Genomic DNA, 23,401 nt, shown 5'->3' with positions numbered 1-23,401 from the left:
TAGGGAAAAACACATACGCCCTGCCCTGTACCCCATTCTTATTTACTCACACACAGTTACACCTGGATCAAACCTTGACAGAGAATGTTTATACCGAGCGTTGTGAGGCTGCTGAACATGGATTTATATATGGACTTGTCAACTCTAAACCTACTCTGAAACTCAGAGTTTGTTCAGCGTCATGCAACAGGACTCAGATAGCTATGTCAGATTCAACAACAAATCTTTTTCAGGTTAACTATTAGCTATAGCATACACTGTCATGTTACATGTAGTTCCAACAAACATGGATTAGGTAAACTTTCCTTTTACACATTCAGCCTAAGTGAAATGAACGCAATGAAGTTGTGATAAAATGTTTAAGAACTCATCTTCATTAAATAAATTAAACAAGCAGCAGAAACTGAGTGATACAATTTACAGTACATGTAGCCTATACTCAAATGGATTCATTTATAATTTAAGGGTCCTCATGTTTTGGATAAAATGCAACATTAGCGCTGCAAATCATGTTTCTGACTTAGGACATTTGAGAAAGGCGAGAGAAGTTTTCACTGCATCCATTACTCCTGACCGAAAAGTAGAATAACAAATGTTAGGTTGAAGTTCTTTTGATCACATGAACAGCTTCTTATGGACTTTTTGGTCAGTAACTCAAAGGCACCAGTCACTGTGTCGACTACTTTGACTACTGGGGGAAAGGAACCAAAGTCACTGTTTCCTCAGGTAAGATATTGATATTTTCTGTCATTTTATTTTTATTTCTTTTTGAAGATCAAGTAAGAAGTCTTGTCACAAAATTTCAGACGTATTTACAATTTTTACCTTGGATAACAGTGGAAAGATGCGTCGGTAACCTTAAAAAACAACGCGTAAAACTTTCAGATTACAGAAAGTGTGAACTAACGTATCAAACCGTGTCGCTTTGAGAACGTCGATCTAGACAAAGTACAGCCTATAGCCTGTGTAAATGTATTTGTGGTTATGGTATGGCTCTTATCATAAACTTTCCGGCTGTGACGGTGCCTTCTTTGACTACTGGGGAAAGGGAACCGCGGTGACTGTAACATCAGGTAAGAAGTTAGATTCGTTAATAAATTATTCGTTATGTATTGTTTTATTAACATATGAACTAATAAAGCATATTATTTTTATTAGGCATTAACAACACTTTTTAGTCATAGAAAAATATCATGGATAATGTTGGAATAGGCTAAATTAATAAATCAGGCTGCAGCTATAGGTTCGCTTATATTAGTGGGGAAAAAATCGTTTGTGTTTTTGTGCACTGAAGAAATTAAAAGTATCACTGTGTGGTCGCTTTGACTACTGGGGAAAGGGAACCGCGGTGACTGTAACATCAGGTAAGAAGTTAGATTCGTTAATAAATTATTCGCTATGTAGCCTATAGTTTTATTAACATTAAATAATAAAACATATAATTTTTTATTAACTTATTAACAACATCTTTTAGTCATAGAAAAATTATCATGGATAATGTGGCAATAAATTCATAAATTAGGTTGTATTAGTGTAAAAATCGTTAGTGTTTTTGTGCGCTGAAGAAATTAAAAGTCTCACTGTGACGCTGCCTTTGACTACTGGGGGAAAGGCACGTCGGTCACAGTGACATCTGGTAAGATGTTAAATTTAATCTAATCTACTCTATAACTTTGGGACGTTTTAAATATAATAGTGGGCTAAATGTAAAACTGCAGACCGCTGGTCCGTTTTGCAATAATAAACATGAGATTGAATTAAAAGGATAAATGGTCGAATCTGTGGGTCAGCGTAATAAATGAAAACGACTTGTTAAGCGGTTACATAGTTGCTATTTTTGTACAATATCCCCGGGTAAAATGTCAGTGTGACATTGTTTTTGACTACTGGGGAAAAGGAACCACGGTCACTGTCTCGTCAGGTAAGAAAAATACTCACCATCAAATCAAAATCTGATTTAAGTACGATAAATGTGTGCGAAGTTAATTTGTCGAAAAAGTGTTTTTACATTAAAGCAACATTTCAATGGCGATTTTCTTGTTCTGCGATTAGAGCAATTAAAGTCAGGACATTGGTCTTAAGTGTTTTATTAGAAACGCAATCATGATTCACATTAATTATGAATAACTACATTTCTAAATAATTAGATTTGTGCATTCAAATAAAACAAGAAATTGGCTACAGGTCGTTCAGCAGACTCTGAGCGTTGTATTTTTATACTGCTCTGTAACATTAAAAGAATATTGTGTAACTGGGCTTTCGACTACTGGGGAAGCGGCACCAAAGTCACCGTAACAAACAGTAAGATTTTATCATTAATTGCAAGGACATTTTTATCGTAAAATAAGACAAAATGTTATCATTTATTTATTTCTATTATATTTTGTTAGAGTCTCCATTTAGCTGCTGTCAAATATATGCAATTTCACTAAAAGGCTATATAATTTTATAATAGTGTTCAGCTGCTAAAAACGAACAAAAATCAACAACAGTAGTTATTCTTAAACGATTCCTTTCATTGTTCATTTTCTCGCATGTGTTGCTTTAATCTGCTTAAATATTAGACACTGAAAACAGCCAGAGCATAAGTAAAAGACTAAATAGCCTAACTAAACTGCAACGTCTCTGGTGCGTTAAAACTTTCTGCACTGATACTGCCACTAATATAACGCGTTATGTTTTAAATTGTTGATTGCATCCCAATATTATTTGTTTAAATAATAATAACAAATAATAATAATAATAATAATAATAATAATAATAATAGGTTGATAAACTGGCGTAGCTTACTGCTTTAGAAATGTTTCTGTCAATGCCTAAAGAGGGCGATTAAAGGTTTAAAAGGTCTTTGGTGGAAACACAGCAGCCGCAATTCAAGAAATAACTGCAAGCACAATGAAAATATAATAGAAAAAAAAAGAAAAAAAAAAAGAACTTTTAGAAGTGCGATGAATGTTTGTATTTTTAAGTTGGGCTATTTATTTTAATAATCGTTTTTTTATATGATTTCATAGTTCAAAGTTACAAACTGATTTCTCTAAAAATTTTCGAAAGGTTGGAATTTTAATTCAATGTATTTTTTTTAATTTACACTTAATAAGTTGCGAGAACTGTTTAATTTGAAACAAAATGAAAAGTCATTATGCAGTCATAATAAATGAAAATTAGTTTAAATAATCCTTTATTACTTGTAGCATTTACATTGTCGACATTGTCGTTGAATGTTTCGTGAAGAACCTTTAAACATCCATGGAACCTTTCCATTCCACAAAAGGTTCTTTGGGTTATTTAAATGTTCTTCACACTAAGATTTTTTTTCCTAAGAACTCTTCACTGAAAGTTTCTTTGAGAAACTCAAAATGTTTCTTCTATGGCATCGCATTCATTTTTGGAACCTTTATTTTTAAGAGTGTAAGAAAAAAAAATGTTTCCCCTAATTCGCGAGATTTTAGCTTATGTTTTACGCGGCCGATTAGTTTTGAAGACGGAGACCAATCAGTTAACTAAGGGGTCAGTCTTTCTTTTTTATTACCAATCTACTTGTTAAAGTAACTTACTTAAAATGTTATGAACAGTCTTAAAGAAGAAGACGAAAAGATGATTAACTTGCAAGACTAGTCTAGCATTTTATTCAACTGGCCACATGACTCTGATGCAAAGCGAAGATAGTGATGTATTTCTTCTCGCGTAAAATATTTTAATCTTTTTAATCTTTTAATTTATTTGATTTATTCAATAATTTATTAGTTCGTTCATTTGACATGTAGCTGTTTAATAGGGTTGGATATGTTATGTTATAGGTCGTAGCAAATTGTCTGAGAAATATGTAATGTCTCTACAGCTCAAGAATCTGCGCCGAAGTCAATCTTCGGCCTGTCTCAGTGTTCTTCTGATACTGAGTTCCTCACCATCGGCTGCGTCACAAGAGGTTTCTCCCCTGCGGACTCGCTTACTTTCAAATGGACGGATTCTGCTAATAAAGATCTGACTGATTTCGTGCAGTATCCAGCGTTCGGGAGTGACGGAGACTATACCAAAATCAGCCATCTGCGTGTGAAAAAAAGCGACTGGAATCCTCAAACCTCTTACACATGTGAAGCTAAAAATTCGAAAGGCACAAAAGAAACTAGTCCTATGTTTAAAAAAGCGTCAACAGGTAAAGGCCCACCTAAAGTTCCAGCAGGTAAGTCACATCTCTAAAATGTTTAACATTATACAGTTGACATTTCAGCTATATGTGTCTCTATTGTAGGCCTATTGCTGTTGGGTCAAGATTATGATGATGTTTCTTTGTGGAGGCTCCTGATTGAGTATAGACATTTTAGCACACTCTTATAGTTGTGTCAATGAACCTGCTTTTCTGATGAATGAACTTCTATTTCAAATTCACACAAAGACAATTCTTTTAAACTGATCCCAATTCACAGATCCAAATGTACACATTAAGTCATATATTCTTTCTTACCCCCTTGTAGCTAAATTCACACTGACACTGAAGCCACCAATTGAAAGAGAACTATTTGTTAATAATAAAGTTGTCTTGCAAGCTGTTGTTTCTGGAGATGTGGAAAAGACAGTGCAAGAAGCTTCAGTGTCATGCACAATAATAAGCCTGTAAATGTCAGCAATTTTAATGACATTTCACAGTTTATAAAAATCAATTTTTTTATTGCCTGCAAACCCGTTTGAAATGCTTTCCCTGTCAAAATGCTTGTCTTGATGCACTATTGTTATTCATTATTGTTTGATTCTTCTGTTTATTTAATGGACCTTTATCACTTCCTCTATTTCAGATGAAAAGAAATTCAATATTACCATTTACAGACCTGATATTATCAACAAAGACAGTGTCTCTCTGGTGTGTGAGGTCACAAGCCCTAAACCTGGTGATGTCTCTATCATGTGGAAGGTGGGCAATGAGCCTTACACTGAGAGCAGAATCAATGCTTCCATCCTTCGAGAGGACTCCATGTCTGTTCTTAGCATCCTAACAATCCCAAAGGAAAAATATGAAAAACCCCAAACCACCATCACCTGCGCAGTCAAACACCCCAACATGGAGAATACAAGCGCTCCATTACAAGTGACAACAAGCAAAAGTAAACAATGTCCAGAATGTCCAGTTTGTAGCAAAGATTATTGCTAACTTTTATCTGTTCATCTGTTCTTTTATCTTTGTTCATTTACCAATGCTTATGCTCCCTGTTGCTCACTTGTCAGATTGTGTATCTTTGATGTTTTTGTGCATTGTTCTGCCTCCATCACTTTGCTGCATGGGTCAAACTTCAAAGCCAAATTTCACTCAAAACTATGCTTAATTTGTTATTGCATGAAAATAAATATGAACAAAAACGTAGTCACCATAGTATCATAATGTGAAAAAAAAACAATAGTTTTCAAGAGCAACAACTTATTCTGACCTGTGTGAGTGTCATGCTTTTGTTAATGTTGCACGTTTATGTTTTGTCCCGTGCTTACTGTACCGCTGTTAGACTTTTCATGTCCTCTGATATAACAGTTTAATGTTCTATGTTTCAAATCCAAAATAATTTATTTTGGTTTGACATTTATGTTGTTTTACAATATTAAGCAATAAATCTCTGTGTTTGCAACTTTGCATGATTTAGTCCAGCTCTCATTCTTATAATCAGAAACTTTTCATGCTTCACTTTCTGGTCCTGTTTTAACAGTATTTAGATAAATGAGAATATTTTGACTCTACACAGTAAAGCCACTTATGGTGACCATCAAAGTCACCATTTACAATCAATAATGCATACAGATGTTTTGTTTTAAGGATGTATTATATTTTATGTGTACTTGTAATATGCTTGAGCATATTTTCATAAAATGTATGGTATAATGCAGAAACAATGTTACATGTTTGTCTCTTCTGTGTACATATTTAGCTGTGTGTGCAAATGAATGTGAGAACATGTACAGTATGCAGTACATGTGGCCACCATGTGCTTAATTATGCACTAGCTAGAAGCCTAGTAAGACTCATTGGACTTTAAATTCAGGATTTGTGACTTATGCTTGAAGCTATATGTACTGCACAATGTGCTTACTGTTCATATGCCCCATGTACATGTTTTCTTTTCCAGGGGAGCCACCTGAGCCAGAGAAGGGTTTTGCTCTGAACTGTAATAATGATGTTCTGGAGGAGGATGAGTTCAGAAGTCTCTGGTCCACTGCCACTTCATTCATCTTCCTTTTCCTCTTTTCTCTGACATACAGTGCTGTACTCAGCCTCTTCAAGGTAATCTAAATATCAATAAATAGAGCACATGACATTTAAATAAGATGATGATACTGTTACAGTTACATATATGACAGGTTCATTTTGAATATTTGCATTATGTAATAAAAAGGGTTTTAATTATTGATATTAATATTTTTTTTCTAGATGAAGCAGTAATGATTTTAAAAAAGAACTTCTGAAGACTCCAAGGTTTCTGATGGTGTTGATTCTACATAATTTCCCTCTATGCACACATTTTTGAAGATATTGACAAATATGTACTCAGTGTTCACACTCATCAATAAAGTCTTATTATGTCTACTCTTTCAGGTTATCTAGATTTTATTCCTTCAAATATTTTATCTTACAATTAACATTATCTTGCAGTTTCAGTAGATGTTACAGAGTCCTTCAGGACATGGTGAAACAACATGGTGAAACAATTTCCACCGAAATTGCTAGTAAATGTATTTAATTATGTAATTACAAAAACACAGGTTGTTGAAGGTGGGAAGGAGAAAGTCTGAGAATGGATAGAAGAAACAATGTAAGAGGATGAGGAAGAGTGTGTATGTGAGGTGGGTGAGGAGGAAGAGGAGGAGGGCAAGAAAGAGGAAGAGGAGGGCAAGAAAGAGGAGGAGGAAGAAAAACAAAAAATTGCAAAGAGCAGAGCAGAGTAGTAATTCTTTGATCCATTTTGAGCTCCTATGATAGGACATGTTTTCGTTCATCAAAAGACAATGACGGAGAAATATTACATTTGTTTTGAGATTAAAAATGTACTTCTCCCTGAGAACTATATGTTTTGAACAATGTGTATTCTGTTTTTTGGTATAGTGTTTACTGACTGCTTGATTGTGTATATAATTTTGATCACTTTGTTTATGATTTGAAGATTTTTTTTATTAAGTTTTAACATTTACAGTACATTCATCACCTATATATTCATTACTCATATATATATATATATATATATATATATATATATATATATATATATATATATATATATATATATAATAAAAAATAATTATAATAACAAAAAACATACAATAAAGGAAAATGCATTTTGTTTATGATTTGAGAGCAGTGCTTGATTTTGAACACAGGTAAAACTGTTTTGCGAAAGTTTCATTTTGCAAGAGGAATCAGAGGTTTTGTAAATAGTGCTTGAAGATGAGGTTTTGTGTTTAATGGTTTCAGAAAATGGAGCAAGGTTTCAGAAATCGTGTTTTAGCAATTGAGAAAACCTGTTGTGGCTACATCAAGTTAATCTGATTACAGTTTTTTTCCAAATGCTTAAGCACAATTTTGAAAACAGGGCTCGGTTTTTCAAACCCCCTTCACACAATTAGCACAATACTACACCAAAGTAGCACAACACCTCAGATCATTTGTAAAATGGAACACTTTTGTCAAACTATACAATTTCTTATAAAAAACCTTATTTTGTTGTCATAACATAAACACAACCATCGGTCTGATTCTGTTTGAATCAGTTAAACGCTCATGTGCTCAACCTAAAACACTTAGCATTTACACAGAGAAAGTGTGAAAATAAATTCACCAACACCATATAACACCGATTGTGCAGACTAATGAAAATATTTATTTTCATGTACTCAAGTCAGTCAATACTGAACATTTCAACAAAACATTCATAAAACATTTTCCAGTTTTCATACAGTATTATTGAACATACCATACCGCTGTAAACGTATAGTAATACTGTAACATAAATTACATATCCAGTCCAGTACCGAATAAAAAAAATAAAATAAAACCTAAACATCTCTCCACCTAGCTGGATCTGGCCACAGGGCCTCATCTAAATATACATGAGACAGGGTCACGTCAACATTACAGGCTATATTTTCATTTGCAAGGCAACGTGGGAAGAATCTTTTGGAGTAACGAATCCACCCTTGTATGGATGCTGCTTCAATTTGATCACATGCTTCCTCCATAGCTTGAATGAGGGCCATCTGGACATAGGGCCGAGATCATAAACCTTCCACCGCATGCTGAGAAGAACTCCTCGATGGGGTTTAGGAAGGGGGGGTATGGTGGAAGAAATTGAACTGCAAATTGTGGGTATTGATGAAACCAGTTTTGGACCAGAGCAGAAGCATCTGGTCCCTTTGGTTTGCTTCTGTGATAATATTGTGTAATCTGCCTAAAAATGTAAGAATGAGTTCAGTGTTGTAAGGACCTAAGTTGGTATGGCAGCGGAGGACACCATTATGTGTAATGGCAGCACAAAGGGTAATGTTACCCTCACGTTGCCCTGGTACTTTGACCATAGCCCTGTGGCCAATGATGTTTCTTCCCTTTCTTCTCACTGTTGTCAGGTTAAATTCAGCCTCATCAATGTATATAAACTCATGCAGGACTTCCTACGCATTCATTTGCAAAACTCTCTGAAATACAGCAAAATATCACATTGTGTAGATTACAGATTGCTTACACACTAAAATTAAAAATAACACACAGTTACTGAAACTCTACACTCAAGGAGCAAAACTTTAGCCAAGATCTGCACAACTATAAGCACATTCTCAGCCTCACACTTTTTGCAAAACACTACACACATTGTTTTGCACAACACTAAACACACTTCTCTATATTAGACACAGAAATCTAACATAATGTCACTTCTTTGCCATTTCAAGACACTGCTTTCCAAAATACCACCCCTATAAACCAATTGATCAAACACAGCCACCAGGTCTGCAGACACTTAGGTGCTTAACTGTAAACTCAACAATCAGGTGCAAGTACTATAAAAAGGCAAAAGGTGAGTTTATTTGTCTTCAACAAAATGGAAGGCAATGTTGCAGTAAGAGGAAGAGGGAGAAACATCATTGGCCACAGAGCTAACGTGGTGGTAACATCACAATGTATGTTGCAATCATGTAGAATGGGGTCCTCCACCAGCATGCCAACTTAGGCCCTTACAACTAAGTGCTATGGTCAGATCCAGCTAGGCCAGAGATGATGCTTAGGTGTTTTTTTTTCTCTTATTTTTTATTTAAAATCATGCTTTTGTTTTGTCTCCACAAATGTTTTTGTTCATGTAATATATTGTATTTAGAATATGTTCTGATTAGTGCAAAATGTAACCTTTGGAAAGGCATGGATGAATTGAATGGTTTTACAATGTGGTGAGAAATAAATATTTTCATCAATGTGCAGTACTTGTCACAGACACGTCAGGTTCCACCTCACTGCAGTACCCACGCACTCAATCACCAGCCTTCTAATCACCGCCACCTGCACGTCATTAACTCTGCAATCACCAGCACCATAAAGCCACCACACTCACACACACTCACTGTCCGGTCTCGTTCGCACTACGACATATGTATGCTTACCTTAAGGACTCCCAAACGACTTACCTACCTGCTCCAGCGATCTCCTTCATCTCCTTCGTCTCCTGGTCTCCCCGTGTGCAAACCTACCTGTGTGTGTGAGTGTCTCCATCGTCTCCCTCCATTGCATCTCTCATCCAGCATCTGCAAGTTTAAAAGGACAGTATTATATCCCATTCATCTCTCATCACGCTATATCTGCTTGTTATCACTCTGTGCTCTACAACTTGTGAATAAATACTTAACTGGATTGCTTCTACTTCAGTCTCCGTGTCTCTGTTGTAACAGAAGACCGGACCATAACAACTTCACAGTATGAGCACCAACGACCCGTTTCAAGAGCTCGTGGACACGCTGCGCCGAGCACTCACACCACAGCTATCGTCATCTTCCTCCAGCAACGCTTCCACTCCAGCACCAGCCAGCACCGCTTCCTCACCAGCATTCACCGCCAGTCCCATGGCCAAACCGGCGCCCTACTCTGGATCGGCGGAGGAATGCAGCGGATTCCTTCTCCAATGCGAACTGGTCCTGGAGATGCAGCCGCAATTCTACACCACCGACACGGCTAAAATAGCGTTCATCATCTCGCAATTGCAAGGTAAGGCCCTGCAATGGGCAGACTCTCTGTGGACTCAAAAAGGCCCTGTGGTCAGATCATACTCGGCGTTCGTCTCTCACTTCCGGGAGGTCTTCGGGAAACCTCTGACGGATTCATCGACTGGTGAGAAACTCTACAATCTAAAACAACGTAATCTCTCTGTTAACGAATATGCCTTGCAGTTCCGAACGCTAGCCGCCACCAGCGGATGGAATGAACAAGCTCTCATCACATCATTCCGTCAGGGGTTGGAACCCAATATGCGGCTGCATCTCGCTGCATACGAGGACTCCATTGGACTTGAACGCTTTATCCAACTCGCCATTCGCGTGGGGTCCCGTATGCAGTCGTGTCTCCTAGAGCACCAGGGCCAGTCAACCATCACCAACCTCCTCCGTCGGTCCGAACCCGTCAGCCCTCCAGAACCAGCCACCGAACCCATGCAGATTGATCATTCTCGTCTCACCACAAATGAAAGACAAAGAAGGCTGACCCTGAACTTATGTTTATATTGTGGATTACCGGGGCATGTCATCTCTACATGCCCAACCCGTCCTCCTCGGCCCGTGGTGAGTGCAATTTTTCCCTCTATCCAAAAAATGAAACCACTCACTACTGTTGTAATCCTTGCTGCTGCAAACACCTCTGTTCCAGTGGTGGCGCTCCTCGACTCAGGGTCAGCAGGAAATTTCATCTCTGGTGCCCTCTGCCGACAACTCAACCTCAAAGTCTCCCCGTCTCCGACTTGCTATCAAATCCACTCCATCACGGGCAAACCCCTGAGCCGTAAGAACATCCGTCATTATGTGGGACCTCTTCAACTCTGTGTCGGCATCCTGCACTCTGAGAAGGTACATCTGCTGGTTCTGGAGGAATCCACCGCTGACGTGGTTCTAGGGCGCCCGTGGCTAGAACAACACAATCCCACCATCTCCTGGCGCACGGGCGAAGTCCTGAAGTGGGGCGATCACTGCTTTCCCGACTGTTTCCCAGCGCTTCCTGTTCCAAAGTCTCCACTCTCCAAGTCTCTCTCCATGAACGCCACCTCTATCGAAAGCCCTGTCGAGAAACGCTCCGTGGATGTTCCCCCGGACTACGCCCCCTTCAGTGACGTTTTCTGCCCGCAGCGCGCCTCCAAACTTCCTCCACACCGGCCATGGGACTGTGCCATCGATCTGCTACCGGGTGAACCAGTGCCTAGGGGACGCATCTACCCCCTATCACTACCGGAGGAGAAGGCCATGGAGGAATACATCAAAGAGGCACTCGAACAGGGATACATCCGCCCGTCTACTTCCCCTGCTGCTTCAAGCTTCTTTTTCGTGGCAAAGAAGGACGGAGGCTTGAGGCCATGCATCGACTACCGTGCCCTCAACAAAATCACCGTCAAATTCCGCTACCCACTTCCCCTCGTCCCAGCGGCCCTGGAACATCTCCGCGGTGCCACTGTGTTCACCAAGTTGGACCTCCGCAGCGCGTACAACCTCATCCGGATACGTGAGGGGGACGAGTGGAAGACCGCCTTTGTCACGCCCACCGGACACTACGAATATCTCGTCATGCCGTATGGCCTGGTCAACGCCCCCTCCGTATTCCAGGATTTCATTCATGAGGTGCTCCGGGAGTTTCTCCACAAGTTCGTTCTGGTATATATTGATGACATCCTCATCTACTCCCGGAGCTTGGCCGAACATCGCCACCACGTTGCGGAGGTCCTTCAACGCTTACGGCAGTTTCACCTCTTCCTAAAAGCTGAAAAGTGCTCCTTTCACCAGCCCTCCGTCCAGTTTCTAGGATACATCATTGACCACAGTGGCATCCGGATGGACGAGGGGAAGGTCACCGCTATCCAGTCCTGGCCCACTCCATCAACTATCAAAGAGCTCCAACGATTCCTAGGTTTCTCCAACTTCTACCGCAGATTTATCAAGAATTACAGCACCATCGTCAGTCCACTCACCAACTTACTCCGTAACCAGCCCAAGTCTCTGTCCTGGTCCCAACTTGCCACCAACGCCTTCGAGACCCTGAAAAGAGCCTTCACCACCGCTCCCCTCCTCATCCACCCTAACCCGGACCTACCATTCATCGTGGAAGTGGACGCCTCCACCACCGGAGTGGGAGCAGTCCTTTCACAGCAGCAGGGGACGCCAAGTAGACTCCATCCATGCGCCTTCTTCTCCCGCAAGCTCAACCCGGCGGAGGTCAATTATGACATCGGTGACCGCGAACTCCTGGCCGTCAAGCTTGCCCTCGAGGAGTGGAGGCATTGGTTGGAGGGGGCTACTCATCCGTTTCAAGTTCTCACTGACCATAACCTCGAATATCTGAAGGCTGCCAAAAGACTCAACCCTCGCCAAGCTCGCTGGGCCATGTTTTTCTCGAGATTCAATTTCTCCATCTCTTACCGCCCTGGTTCTAAGAACACTAAAGCTGACGCTCTGTCTCGTATCCATTCCCCTGAGGAAAAGCCCGAAGAGCCTGAAAAGATCCTGCCGGAGTCTATCTTCGTGAACCCTATCCAGTGGTCTGAAGAAACCATTCCCTCCTCCAATGCCTCCACACGCACTCCGCCGGGTTGCCCCCAAGGCTTGCAATATGTCACACGGGCACGTCGCACTCCACTTCTGCACAATACCCACTCATCACTTGGCACTGGTCACCCGGGGGTCAATGAGACCCTCTCGTTGCTCAAACAACGCTTCTGGTGGCCCAACATGGCCAACGACGTCAGAAGGTACGTGCAGGGCTGCAGGGAGTGCGCCATCTCCAAAAGTCCACGCCATCTTCCCACCGGCAAGCTACTTCCTCTGCCCGTTCCTGAGCGACCCTGGTCACACCTGGGAGTGGACTTCGTCACCGATCTCCCTGAGTCTGACGGTCACACGTGCATCCTGGTGGTGGTAGACCGCTTCTCTAAGTCCTGCCGTTTGATACCCCTGGAGGGTCTACCTACCGCTATGGCCACAGCAGAGATGCTATTCAACCATGTTTTTCGCTATTATGGAATACCTGAAGATATAGTCTCCGACAGAGGACCCCAATTCATTTCCCACGTCTGGAAGGCCTTCTTCTCCCTCCTGGGTGTGACCGTCAGCCTGTCATCTGGATACCATCCTCAGTCGAACGGGCAGACGGAAAGGAAGATCCAGGAGTTTGGCCGCTTCCTGCGTACCTTCTGTCACGGCCACCAGAACTCCTGGAACCAGTACCTGGGTTGGGCCGAGTACGCACAGAACTCCCTCCGTCAAGCCACAACTGGACTAACACCCTTCCAGTGCGTACTCGGCTACCAACCCCCGCTGTTCCCCTGGGATGGGGAACCCTCCAACGTCCCTGCAGTCGACTACTGGTTCCGGGAGAGCGAGAGGGTATGGGACTCAGCTCACCACCAACTGCAGAGAGCCCTGCGCAGACGCAAGAGGACAGCCGACCTTCGGCGCTCCGACGCTCCAGTCTATCAACCGGGGCAGAAGGTCTGGCTGTCCACCAGGGACATCAGGATGCGTCTGCCCTGCAAGAAGCTGAGTCCCCGCTTCATTGGCCCGTTCACCATCCTTCGGCAGATCAACCCCGTCACTTACCGTCTCCAACTCCCTGCACAGTATAGTAGAATTCATCCTACTTTCCACGTTTCTCTACTAAAACCTCACCACCCTTCTGTTGTTCCCTCCACAGAACCTGACGTGGCAGCCGCCGAGCCCCCCCTTCCACTCATCCTGGAGGACGGCACAGCTTACGTGGTTCATGAGATCCTGGATTCCCGGCGCCGTGGTGGTCAGCTCGAATACCTCGTTGACTGGGAAGGTTATGGCCCCGAGGAACGCTCATGGGTGCCCAAGAATGATATCCTTGATCCTATCCTATTACAGAACTTCCACGCCAATCACCCGGACAGACCTGCCCCACGACCTAGAGGACGACCACCACGGCGTCGAGGTCCGCGGCCCTCAGGAGCGGGCCGTGGGAGGGGGGTACTGTCACAGACACGTCAGGTTCCACCTCACTGCAGTACCCACGCACTCAATCACCAGCCTTCTAATCACCGCCACCTGCACGTCATTAACTCTGCAATCACCAGCACCATAAAGCCACCACACTCACACACACTCACTGTCCGGTCTCGTTCGCACTACGACATATGTATGCTTACCTTAAGGACTCCCAAACGACTTACCTACCTGCTCCAGCGATCTCCTTCATCTCCTTCGTCTCCTGGTCTCCCCGTGTGCAAACCTACCTGTGTGTGTGTGAGTGTCTCCATCGTCTCCCTCCATTGCATCTCTCATCCAGCATCTGCAAGTTTAAAAGGACAGTATTATATCCCATTCATCTCTCATCACGCTATATCTGCTTGTTATCACTCTGTGCTCTACAACTTGTGAATAAATACTTAACTGGATTGCTTCTACTTCAGTCTCCGTGTCTCTGTTGTAACAGTACTGATCTTGTGTTTTTTTGTCAATATATTCATGTGCATTACTCTAACAATATCTCTGAAAAAATCAAACCCAGACTATATCATTAGAAAAGTATAAAAGTTACAAGTGTTTAAGATTGAGCACAGCAGTGTGTAAATGAATCAAACAGAATCAGAATGTATGAACCATGTGTGCTCCATATGGTGTCAAAGTTGGGTTTTGTTACAGTTTTTCTTGATTGTTTACACACATTTTCTGAAAGCATGCCTCATACTCTCAGAACTCTACACACAAATCAAAAAACACACACACAATGGGCAAAACCCCTCAATTCTCCTGCAAAATGAAACTTTACAGTCAAAACAATGTTCTTTCTTCTCAAAATGGTATTTTGTTTTCAAATGACACACACAATCCATCATATGAATAGACATTTATAAGAACCAGTTGAACACTGATGTGCTCTATGTAAAACACTATGATGATTGGAAAACACTTCTCCATTCATCATAATGACTTTGGTCTTTATTTGGTTCAGAGTTACACTTACTACAGACAGTACATAAGTGTGTTGTAAAATATTTGTAGTATATATATATATATATATATATATATATATATATAGTCAGAACACACAAATACACGGTAACAAATATGTACAGTGCACATCCCAACCAATGCAAAGTTGCACATACAGTGGTATACATACAAAACAACAGAAGAATTTACTGTATACAGTTACAGTAAAAAAAAAAAAAAAACTATGCTGCTCTGCCTCTGTTTCCATTGTTGGCATCCATTGCTCCAAAACAGAAGAGCTCACCTGTTGCCCTTTTATGCTAAAGCTCTGTTTGCTAATTGTAAAAATGTGTGACAGGTGTTTGCCCATGTGATGAGTCAGTGTGCATATTTGAATGGCAGTGTGTTCCTTGTGAAAACAAGAGATTTTTCTGCCTGAAAATTGTGCCAAATGCAGAGAATTGTGTGTAGTGTTTTGAAAAAAGTGTGTTTTAGAACTGCAATATGAGTGTAAAGCAGGAATTGTGCTTGTAGTTTAGCAGAATTGGTTCAGGGGGTTGGTGCACGAGTTACATGTTGTGGTCATTGTGTCTCAAGTACCAATATTTGTGTGTAAACAATTGAGAAAAACTGTAAATTAATGCAAAGTTTTAAATGAAGTGTTTCATTTTGCAAAAGAACTGAGGTGTTCTGCTACTAGTGTGTGTGGATCTGTGAATTGTGTGTAGTGTTTTGACAAAATGAGCCTTGTTTTTTAAAATTGTGCTTACGCAATCGTAAAAAACTGTAATATACTGTAGGTCTGCTATACAGTAAAATTACATGTACAGTAAAAAGGTTATGTGTGCAGTACACAATACTACAGTCAGTGAACAAAATATGCCACCACATATTCACACTGCAGGACTTTCACCCTGCCTGAATTTCTTTCAAATGGAAAGATTCACTTTATACAGTTGCTTCATCAGAACTTGATGTTTTTTAAGGGTATGGGCTAATGTTGACAGAGAGACCTGTTGGACATTATTGAAAATTTAGTGATCATTGACAATACTGGTTAGAATTTCTCTAAGTCTGATTGCATTATTGGCCAAAACGAGGTTTATGATCTCTCTCTCTTGCTCCTGTGTGAATATACCTCCTACCTGCTTGGTGTTCTCGATGTTCAATCCTATGTTGGCCAAACAAAATACATGTAGCTTACTGTAAAATGATACATGAATACATACCAAAACTGTTGATATAGTACATGCAGTAAGCTATGGATTTTCTGTTGACAGAAGATAAGTCTGTCACCTGCATGCTCTTGACAAACTATTGATGCCACCGTGTACCTGCTTAGGTTAGGCTGTACTCTCAGTCCAGCCTCCCGCAGTTTTAGTCCGTGATTTATTAAATGTCCACAATTGTAGCACGAATTTCGTTACACAGTTTTGGTTGTCTTCTTCTTTGTGCATGTCCTACCCCTCCTCCAGGTCTTCCTCTCCCTCTCCCTCTTCCTCTTCCTCTTCCTCCACCTTGTTCTCTCTGGATTCCCCCTCTCATCCGCGCTCTCCCTCTTCCTCTGACACCGTCCACTTTTGTTGAAGACAGGTGAACTTACCTGTTGCCTTTTTATAGTGCTTAAACTTGATGTGTCTACAATTAAGCACCAGTGTGTGTGCAGACCTGGTGGCTGTGTTTAATCATTTGGTTCATGGGGTGTGTTCATTTGAAAGCCTTTGCTTTCAAATTGCAAGGAAATGACATCATGATAAATTTCTGTGTCAAATGCATACAAGTGTGTTTAGTGTTTTGCAAATCACTGTGTGAAGTGTGAAGGTGACAGTTGTGCAAATCTAGGCCGGTGTTTTGCTTCTTGAGTGTAAGGTTTTGCAAATTGTTAGTTTTAATTTTAGTGTGTAAGCAATTGAAAAAAAAACGTAACTGGTTAAAATATTCACAATTAATCAAAATTAAAAATCATAATAAGTTATGAATAATTATTCATATTTCCCCTTTGAGCTAATATCGCTACAGGGCTCCTGAGTGTGTTATTGGTACATCACTATCATACTCAGTGATATTTACACTGCTCGACTTCAGAAGAAGGTCATCTGCATTTTAAAAGACACCACTCATCTTGGACATCATCTGTTCTCCCTCCTATCCTCTGGGAGAAGATACAGACTAATAAAATTCAAAACAAACAGACTGAAAAACAGCTTCTTTCCCCAGGCAGTTAAATGCTTAAATGTATAATAAATGTATAATATAATAATAATTTCTCAGTATTCATATACTGATTTTAATTTTCTGACTACATTTTACAGCTGTTGTCCTATGTTATGTTATGGAGCTAAAAACCTTTTCATGTCATTGCAGGTCAACCTGCTTAAAGATTATGGAGACTGACCCCGACCGGACACCATCCGGTCATCATCAGGGCCACACCAGCATTACAGTTTTTTACAATTGCTATAGAACACATTTCTCAATATTCGGTCACTTGTTCAAAACTCTTCACACAGTTCTCCTAACCAGCTTTCATCTTGTCACAGCAGTTAATTTCACATTCAAAATGCACTAAATCTACCAAAACACTTAATTCATGTCCTGAAACAACTCCTTCTTCCAGAACACTAGCAAAGTTGGCCTAAAAAAACACTAACTTAATAAAAACAGACCTAAAAGAACACTAACATCAGGTAGCATTATACAATGATTTCTTCTATAACATTTTTTTTAACGAAACAAAAATAACACTCTCTATTGTTTATAATTCACTGCAGTTTATGTTACATGAACCATGTTTACATAACAGTAAAAAATTATTCCAAAGTTTTCCCCTTTGAATGGATCATGAAATTGAAAGACTAATGCTTGTGTAGGTGTTCAGTTTAATCTAATTGCTTTGATAGTATTTGATTTTTTTGATTCAGAATACATTTCATTACAATATTACTGTAGAAATGCAGCATACTTCTGTCTTATTCAGTTTTGTATTATGTTATTGTTTTGAACTTAAATTTAACAGTTTTGAAAACAGTATGTAAAAATGTGCGAATTGTACAGTGTTTTAGCTTTTGTTGTGTCGAAATGAGAAAAGAATAAATGGAATTTGAAAGATGTAGTCATTGAATGCATTGTTCCACAGTTTACCCCACATAGATTTCTGTTGTGCTGTGTGAAGAGTTTTGAAAAAGTGACCAAAGCATTGAGAAATGGGTCCTAGCGATTGTAAAAAACTCTAAACACACAGGGTGCGTCTCATACAGCTCCCTATTAGTTAGGGTATTGATCAAGGTGTCAGCCATTGTAAGGAGATATCAGTTCTGCTCTTCATTAACACCATGACATTATATAAAGAGGATGTTGTCATGTTGCTGGAAATAGAGTCATTAGTGTCCAAATGTGTAATGAGCCAGGGTCCTTGCCAGTGCCTGAATTTGTGTACACAATATACTGATTCAAGAGCTCATGAGCTGATTGAGACGCACACTAAGGAAAAACACAATGCTGCCAGCTGACACTATATGGTCAACCAGGCTGGAGAAAGTGATCGGCTTCACACTGAGAAGATGCAGGAGGCTGGAGGAGATGGTGATCTGCAGAAGTAAACAGACAGCTGCAGCATGTACTTGATAAGTACAGGATGTCTAATGTTTGTTTTCGAGATGATGATGTTAATGTAATATAAGGATCTGCTATGGGAACCTTTATGGCATTATTAATTTTTTTTTTTTTTTTTTGCCTCTGATTCCAGACTTTCAAATTCTTCTGTTAACCTAAATGTAGGCCTACCTCAGATTTGATCTGTAAGACACATATCTGTCATGTTTCCCCAAAGACAGTATACCATTTTCAGTGAAAATTGTGTCATTTCTAAATGCAAACCTGAAGCAGAGTTTATTTGCACAGAAATATGTCTCCTTTGTTTGAACACAGAGTAGAAACAATCCAGTCTGACAGCGCATGCTTGAATCTTTTGTAGAAAGAACTGTAGTGTAGAAATGTGCTGCATGATGTATAGCACCTAGAATACTATATATAATTTTACATTTACGCAACTTTGTTTACTTCCACTGTGCCCACCTACAGTTTAAGAATACATTCTGTGCTAATGCATTATCCAGTCTTGCATGAACAATAAAGCATGCATAATTACATTTTTCCCATGTGTCTGACAAAGACAGATTCTTAAAAAAAAAAAAAAAAAAAACCATTTATGAAATTACTTTCATGATTTTTGTATTTCACCAACTTCACACAAATTTCCAGCACCAAGGAAAACACTTCCTAATTCCGTTGTGAGTATAAGGACAATAAAGGCTTTCTGTTCTATTACATTACATTATGTTCATTTTACCCATGTGTTTGTGAGAAACCCTTGATTTGATTTTTAGTATTATAGTTTTTTCATTGATGGTCTATCGAATATCAGTGCTCAACAGCTGATAAGAAAAATGACATTGAACAAAACGTTTATTGAAAAACGTGAAAATAACATCACCCCTTCACCCCTTCTGACATTTACAGTCATTGGGGATTTTGAAAATGCCACATCACATGCTGGTGCTGGTTTTTGCACTCATTTATATCACTGTGATTGGTGGGGTGCACAGTGATATACATGAGCGCAAAAAACAGCACCAGCATGTGATGTGGCATTTTAGAGGACTGAACAAAACCTTGCCAGAGCCGTGACGCGCCGCAGACATGTGCAGTGTAAACAAGGCTTAAACAAGGCTTCTCGTGGACAGAAGAGCGAACTCGGAAGCCACGCTCAACATGACAAGACGATAACAGTGTCAGAGGTTTGTCACATAACCAAGAATATACAGACCGAAGTGACAGAACCCCGACAATAATTGTACTGATTATGAGCATAACTGTGAAAATCATAAATTTAACAACTTAAATATTGTAATTTATCTTATGTTTAGCTAAATTTAGCTTCACAAATTTATAATACATAATTTACAGTAGTACATTATGGTTGTAATTTTGTATCTGCTGTATAAAAGCATACATGTAAATTATTCAAGACCTTAGCCTCCTCCTACAGTGCTCAGCAGATGTAAAAACAATAGGCTATATGAATTTCATGTTAAGGTTTAATCATTAAATGTAATTATTAGTTGAACTTACTAGACAATATTACAGTAGACTCATTGTAACTAATGTTCACAATTAGGACTGAATGTAACAATGCTGGAACTGGAAAGCCTCTGCATTCATGATGATGGGTTTTCTTTCTTTCTTTCTTTCTTTCTTTCTTTCTTTCTTTCTTTCTTTCTTTCTTCCTTACTGTTTCTTCTTCAGGACTATCTCTTTATTTTTTCTCCATCTTCTGTTCTCTATTGTGGCATTTATTTATTTATTCTCTCAAGGGAAGCACTGCACTTCAGACACAAAGCAGCTGCAAACTGTTGTGCACTCAAGGAAACTTGAGACTAATAGCCAAATATGCTGAAGAATAAATTAACTAAATGAACAACATATATGTGCAAATTTAATCAAACTTAATATTCTTAGTTTAATTTAAATCTTAGTCCCCTAATACAATCTGGAGCAAAATATGTTTAAACAAGAAGGAACCATGATTATACAAAAACAACCAAAAGTTGCTTTCTTCTTTTGGATTTTGTGTGCAGTCCATTCCACTACTAGCTGTTGCTATTTGTCTGCTCATGAAAACAGCCTCACCAACAACTAGAGGCCAGCAGTGTTTATGGGATGGATTTTATATGAAGAGCAAATTAAGTTAATCAAAATAATTCAATCACATAATAAAATGCCAGACATTCTCATGTTGGATTTCAAAACGGGATTCCTCTGTCTTACTGTATTAATTGTACATCTCGAAAAACAAATTAGTCATAAAAATGCAGATTTTTAAAAAAAAAAAATATATGCCTAGTTTCATAGATAAGTGTAGCATATCCACTCAGTACCTACAAAAAGTCCCTGGGAGCAAAATCTGAAAACGAACAGGAAGTGAGATTTTCTCATTTCCAGGCATGGTACTTTAACGAACTCCTCCTAGAGATTTTATCAGATAAACATCATATTTGGTCAGTCTAATCTAAAGGCCTTTGCGACATTAAATTGTGAAGATCTTGAGTTTTCATAGAAGGGCATGTCCGTGGCAGCCTGACAAAGTCTGATGTTTTGCCATGAAACAGGAAGCTGTTGTAAGTCAGTCATACAATCAGTGTTCCGAAGGGCACTTCGGAGTGAAAACAATCATGGCTGCCGTACTGAAGGCTCATTCCAAACTGAAGTGCTCAAAACTGGCCACTTCAAATCTCGTAAAGATGACGCAGAAGTGCGTTCCAAAAAAAGAGTTTTTTTTGACCCCTACACCCTTCATGTCTTCGAAGCTCTCACTCTGGAGGGTAAACCCTTTGAAGGGATTAGGGCATAGGGATGAGCCCTTCCGAATGGAACGCAGAAACTGTCCAACCTGCCCCAAACTTCACATGTGTGATAATAGTCCTGAAGACATCTGCACGCAAATATTCAGTTAGAATAGCACCACCTTTTAGCAACAGGAAATGTGATGCTTTACACTGTAATTCACTCCCCGACACACATTTAAATATGCCATTAAGTACCAAACATACTAGAAACACATTAAATCATGCAACACTTGGGTTCGTGCCAATTAACGCCACAAATTAGGAAGCTGTAACTCAGGCATACAATGTCCAGTCTGCTCCAAACTTCATATGTTTGAGAAGAGTCCTGCCCTGAACACATCTACAATATTCAGTTATAGTAATAGCGCCACCCACTGGTAACAGGAAGTGGTGATGTGATGCACTATTAGCAAAATACTAAAATATGCAATTAAATGCTAAATATGCTAGCAACACTTAGCTGAGTGCTAAAGCATGCTATTATTGTCATGAAACAGAAAGTTGTTGTAACTCAAGCATATAATGTCCAATCTGCCTCAAACTTCACATGGTTGATAAGTGCCTTGGCCTGAAGACATCAACAAGCCAAAATTTAGTTATAGTCATAGCGCCAACATCTGGTAGCAGGAAGTGTGGCAAATACAAATGACTGATGTAATCCTCCTATACCTAAAAGCATATTGCCCACTGTGCTCTGTTTTCCTAAAGCCACCACGTGGAGGGTGGCTCAGGTGTGAGGGCCTTTTCATCACTGCTTGCAGCTTCAATTATGCTATTTGTATCTTTGATTTTTAAATATATAATTTATTGTATTATATCTATTTCAGATTTACACTTAATTTTAATTTTTAAAATTCGACCAGTGGAAAAGTGGCATAGCACAAATCAATTTCATTTGATGCACTGCAAAAACGAAAAAAAAAAGAAAAAAAAAATCATATTTTAAGGGATAATCCAGATTTGTTTCTGTGGGTGGGTTTGTAGCATGTTTTAGTTCAGTGTCCCAGTTGTTAGTTTGTTGCTATGGCTTTTCATTGTTTGATTAATTTGCACACCTGTTGTTCATTTCATTGATTGGTTTGTTCTGTGTATTTAAGCCCTTTGTTTCTTTCAGTTCTCATCACACTTTACTTGGTTGTTTTATTTGAGTTTCTAGTCTTGAGTTTTGTTAAATAAAATCTGTGCATTTAGATCCGTTTCCTCATCGTTGCTGCAACCAACGGTAACAGAAGAACTGACCTCACATAATGGATGAGGTTATTGAATGAGTTCACATCCTCCTCCTCTCCTAGGGGGAAAGCTCCTTTTGAGAGACACACACAGGCATTACTAAATTTATTCCGTTTTGTCCAATACGACAACAAAACCCTGTGTAGGTTTTATATGAGCGTGCCTGCTCAGAGACAGATCTCGAGGGAGCTTCCAGGAATATGTGGACTAGGTCCAGTTACTCTGTGTATCCCCCTATACCATCAGGGAGATGGAGGATCACCACACTACAGCCCACATAGCGCTCATTGTACCAGCCACTGCCTCTGTCCTTGCGGACGTCCAGCCCGAGCCCACCGCAGACAAGGAGCCCGAGCACACCACGATGCCAGCACCAGAGGAATAACCTGAGCCTAAGATCAACCTTGAGCCTGATAAAGACTCTGACCAGGTGCATAGGCTGGCAACATTGTCTGTTAAAGAGGATTGAGGGGATGGTGTGGAGCCATGTCCCATCAGCTACAGTGGATGAGGATGCACTGAACTTTGAGGTCTTTTGAGGATATGGTGGATAGGATATTAGTACCAAGCCAGTTTGTGACCCAGCACTGAGTTAATAAAATCTGTGTTCC

At 39.8% G+C, this 23,401-nt stretch overlaps 1 protein-coding gene and 1 gene segment (V, D, J or C); both read left to right on the top strand.

The window, feature by feature from the left end:
• LOC125274624 (polymeric immunoglobulin receptor-like) overlaps positions 1-23,401 on the top strand; it is an 859,185-nt gene that overhangs the window by 54,520 nt on the left and 781,264 nt on the right. The gene's annotated exons all lie outside the window — the stretch shown is intronic.
• LOC125274719 lies at positions 836-6,565 on the top strand. The segment is given in 5 exon segments: positions 836-1,073; positions 3,842-4,183; positions 4,794-5,099; positions 6,108-6,262; positions 6,410-6,565. Coding segments are annotated over 5 exon segments (918 nt in total).

This window comes from Megalobrama amblycephala, linkage group LG1 (genome assembly GCF_018812025.1).
Source record: "Megalobrama amblycephala isolate DHTTF-2021 linkage group LG1, ASM1881202v1, whole genome shotgun sequence".
Lineage (NCBI taxonomy): Eukaryota > Metazoa > Chordata > Actinopteri > Cypriniformes > Xenocyprididae > Megalobrama > Megalobrama amblycephala.
Note: the sequence above shows the minus strand (reverse complement) of the source record. Positions and strands in the feature narration are given on the sequence as shown.